A 5,000-nucleotide genomic window follows, 5' to 3' on the forward strand; every position below is an offset into this window, starting at 1 on the left:
ACGTTGCCATCCCGTTTCAGGAAAAAAAACATCAAAATGTTGATATAAATCCGATATGACCATAATTCCAAGAACGCCAACTCGAGCACGACTACACGAACAAGACTACACGAACGCCAACTCGAACACAACTACACGAACAAGACTACACGAACGCCAACTCGAACACGACTACACGAACGCCAACTCGAACAAGACTAAACGAACGCCAACACGAACAAGACTAAAAGAACGCCAACTCGAACAAGACTAATAAACGAACGCCAACTCGAACACGACTACACGAACGCCAACCCGAACGCAAATCCCTGTGCGAAAGACTCGAGACTTTTGAATCCGGATCAACACTATTGCGAACGGAGTCTCCCGCGCTTACGCTGGAGCTGTCACGTGAGAGATGGCTGTCCCTGATAGCCTTATGCCTCCTGACACGACACACCTTCAGACAAGAGGGACAATGTATTTTAGTGGAAGTCCTGACTTGGAGACTAGCATCCAGATGGGCAGATGAGAAACTTTTTTTTTTCATAGGCCGAGAAAAGAAAAAAAAGAAAAGAAAAGCGTAACTTCCATTGTTTGTGACGTTGACAAGCTCATGTATTTTTTTTTTTTTCTTTAACCTTGAGCGTAAAGTTTCTTATGTAGGTTCTCCTATTATGAAAGTGGCGAAATGGCAAATTCTATGTGCGAAATTTGATATAAAATGTAGTATACGTGTATTTGATGATTTACGCATTTTTAAATCAATACTTGAACAGTAATGAAAAAAAAATAAGAATAAGGCAACATCATGAGAAGTACATCTGAAGTACATCTATAATTATTAACATCATTGATGTACTAATTAGAGACCTTGTTGATGTTAAAATGGATATTTTAAACTATTATGTGCTATTAATAGCAGTTTCTAATATAGAACTAACAAACAGACATATTGATGTCTAAAATACTTTCCAAAAAACATTTAAATATCCAAGTATACTATTAATAAATAAAACAACATATAGAGTAGAAAAAAGGTAAAGAGGAGTCATTAAACATTTATCTATTACATCAAACTTTTATATAATAAAAAAAACATAAAATACAGAGAGAAAAAAAACATAAACCAACTCACCGGGAAGAAATATCCATCGTGTTGACACAACCCTGAAATACAAAGAAAGAAAAAAATATGAAAAAACAAAGCCATATCTTATCACGAAAACAAGACAATACTTAATCACAACACCATGACTAATAACACGAAAAAAATATATATATACATATATTGTAAAAGAAATAGCAGAGGATTGCAACTCAGATAAGCACACCAGAGTCGCAATTCCAGGCACAGCGTGCATAATGGCAATACCATTCTCGGTTCGAGATTACGAGATGGGTAAAGATAATGGTTCCCGAGGCATCTACCAAAGCCATGCAAAAATCGATGCCAACTCCTATGTATGGCAACACGTGGATAAACAACGAAGAGAAAATTATCGTGCGCTGGAAGACCGTGCGTGAGAAACTACACGACTAGAGATAATGGCGCATGTGTGACCGTGGTAGCTGCATTAGCGAAATGAAAAAAAATAAAAAAAAAAGAAAAAAAAGGTTAAAAAATGTTTCTGAAAGCCTCATAAGATATTATCATTATTATTATTATTATTATTATGATGATGATGATGATGATGATGATGATGATGATGATGATGATGATGACGACGATGACGATGATGATGATGACGATGATAATTGTAATGATAATCTTGTTTGGGAGAGGGCGATGGAATGGGTGAATAGTAGTAGAATAATTGCAGATATGAATTGGAAAAATAGCGGTAGTTGTCTTAATTGTGGTAAGAGTAATACATGGTGAAAGAGAAAGACATCAATTGGAAAATAATAGTATTAGTAGTAATAGTTGCAATGATACGTGGAGGCATAATTGTAGGTATGAATTGGTAAAAACTGGTAGTTTTAGTAATAGTGGTAGTAATTATACAATAGTAATAAGAATATAGTAATACAGGGTGAAATAGTTATAAATAAAACTAAGAAAATAGTAGTTTTAATAAGATTAGTAACATATGATGAAATAGTTATAGATAAAACATAGGAAAATAGTAGTTTTAATAATAGTAGTAACAGTTGGTACATGGTGAAATAATTACAGATAAGTGATAGTTATGACTCTTTTTAAAACTTTTAAAACAGTTACTGAAAAAAGGAAAATAGTGGTTTGATAATAGTATTAGCAGAAAATATGTAGTGAAATAATTGCGGACATAATTCGGAATGGTAATGGTTTGATTAATAGTAGTAGTAGTGGCAATCATTACTAGAAGCATACTACTACTACTACTATTATTATTTATTTTCATCATTACTTTTATTATAGTCGTTATTATCACCATCATTATTACTATTATTATTATCATTATTACCATTGCTATTATCATTATTATCATTATTATTATTGTTATCATTATTATTATTATTATTATTATCATTCTTATCATACTTCATTATCATTGATGTTATCATTATTATTGTCATTATAATCATTATTATTATCATTGTCATATCTATTATCATTATCATTATTACCATTTTCAGTGTTATTAATGTTTTCATCATAATCATCATTATTATCAATATACCAACAATTATCATCATTGTTACGATTATCTTCATCATCATCAATATTACACAATTGTCATTATGAATATGAAGATGATAATTATAATGAAAACATTAGTAAAAAGACAAATAACAAGACATGTAATCCTCAAATTACACCATAAAATACAAATAATATTGATCATTTACATAAAAGATTCAATCCCTTAACAGAAGTCAATTCACATATAAACAAATGACATGAAATCCATTACTTTTATCCATCATATCCCTTCCACGGATAACAAGCCTAAACAAAAATAATATTCCACGAATAATAATCATAATAATAATAATAATAATAATAATAATATCAATAATAACAATAACAATAAAAAGTTATCCGTTCAGTTATATCCACGAATATATCTCTTTATATCTGTTTCCCCGAACACAAGATCTAGCGCTGTGATTCGTGTGTTGCGGTTAGTTATCGGTGTCGAATGGCGCGTGCGGCGTTACGGTGAGAGGAACAGCGTGGTTTATATTCACTGTCTCGGTAACCTGTCGAGAAATTATGAGTTTTATTCTGTGGTAGATGAGATAAGGATGATGATGATGAGGAGGATAATAATGATGATAAATTATATATAATATATGTATGTATGTTTATCTTGTGGTGGTACGGTGAGGGGAACAGCAGGGTTCACTGTCACGGTATTCTGGCGAGAAATTGCGATTTTTATTCTGTGGTAGATGTTGAAGTGGTGGTAGTGATGGCGGTGGTGATGATGATGGTAATGGTGGTGGTAGTGATGGTGGTGGTGGAGGTGATGGTGGTAGTGGAGGTGATGGTATTGGTGGTAGTGGTGGTGATGGTGTGTACAGTGTGAGAAGTTCTTTTCACTGTCAGGGTAAGGTATCGAAAAAAATTATGGTGATTGTATTATTTATGAGGTTTCTAATAAATTAAACATGATAATTGTATCTTAATTGTTGTGTATTATGATGTTATTTGTTTTATGCTGATAAACTGATAATGACGTCGATGATGATATTGATGATAATGATGATGATGATGATGGTGATGGTGATGACGATGATAATAGTAATGATAATGATAACAGTAACAATGATAAGTTATGCATAATACATTCATTTTGTTATGCGCAATGTTATGGTGAGAGGAACGGCAAGGTTATTTTCACAGTCACGCTAACTTCCCAAGAAAACACGACCCTTTCCTTCGGCAGATACTAAACTAAAAGATACGACATTACCTATACATTATTTAGCGTACGGAGCGAATGTGAAAAATATACAATATGTAACTATACTTTCTTATCTTTTTTGGGTTGAAGAAGCGTCCATATATGGCATAAGCAGGATATTGATAACGACAGCAGGGATTTGTTTTATAATCAAGTTTGTAATCTGATTATATACCGTGACCGTAGGATAATCTACAGTTCGCCCTGATCCCCAGTCCGAGGCAGAGACAGAGACAAGTTAGAGAGATATTGAAGTGTAGGGAGATAATAAAAATGTTGGTAGACTGAATAAGGAAAGCTTTGCTGATCTATTCGTGTGTTTGTGTGTGTGTGTGTGTGTGTGTGTGTGTGTGTGTGTGTGTGTGTGTGTGTGTGTGTGTGTGCGCGCGAGAGAGAGAGAGAGAGAGAGAGAGAGAGAGAGAGAGAGAGAGAGAGAGAGAGAGAGAGAGAGAGAGAGAGAGAGAGAGAGAGAGCGAGAGAGAGAGAGTGTGTGTGTGTGTGTGTGTGTGTATGTGAGGGCGTGTATGAGTTCATCAAAACAGATCTAACACCCGCGTTAAAGAACCTTATCTGACAAAGCCTTTCCGGCCTCCTCGGACTCCGTATTACCCCCTAATCCTTACGTCCTCCTCCAAGCACACGAAAGCACTCGCCACAAAAGGAAGAAAAAGAGAGAAAGAAAGAAAGAAAACGATAACCATCGCATTAAGGAAGGGGGAGCCGGCAAGAAGGGAAGAACTCCTTCAAGAAAGGAGACTACAAAGAGTTGTACACAATGCCGAGTCATCAAGAATGGACAGAGTTAATGAATGGAGTCCTTGAGGCTTAGATTTTGGGTCCCGCGTTCTTTCTTTGTAGCCATAAAGGACCGACCGAAAGTGTCAGTAATGGCGAAGGAACGCTCATCGACGGCACAAAGATGTACAAAGTAGTCCAAAACGAACATAAATAGGAGGAGATTTTGCCTGTAGACGTCTTGGGAATTTGTAGAAAATGTAGTCATGGAAGGAATGTGAATGTGTAAGAATTGGCTATTGTGGAATATGGAAATCCTTATGGAATCTACTGAACATTATTGAACGCACATTCAAATGCAGTGACAAAGGTAGAGAGCCAATGATAAAA

The 5,000-nt window shown here is 34.9% G+C and overlaps 1 protein-coding gene across 5 annotated transcripts in view; it reads right to left on the minus strand.

Moving 5' to 3' along the window:
• LOC122259343 (extracellular matrix organizing protein FRAS1) overlaps nucleotides 1–5,000 on the minus strand; it is a 194,887-nt gene that overhangs the window by 36,130 nt on the left and 153,757 nt on the right. For all 5 annotated transcript variants that reach the window (XM_086551689.1, XM_086551687.1, XM_086551688.1 and 2 more), the window contains exon 3: nucleotides 1,118–1,149. In XM_086551689.1, the coding sequence (XP_086407815.1) occupies nucleotides 1,118–1,149 (32 nt within the window). The remainder of the gene's footprint in view (nucleotides 1–1,117; nucleotides 1,150–5,000) is intronic.

Source organism: Penaeus japonicus, unplaced genomic scaffold (assembly GCF_977035675.1).
Source record: "Penaeus japonicus unplaced genomic scaffold, GWHDUDI00000001_assembly GWHDUDI00000025, whole genome shotgun sequence".
Taxonomy (NCBI): domain Eukaryota; kingdom Metazoa; phylum Arthropoda; class Malacostraca; order Decapoda; family Penaeidae; genus Penaeus; species Penaeus japonicus.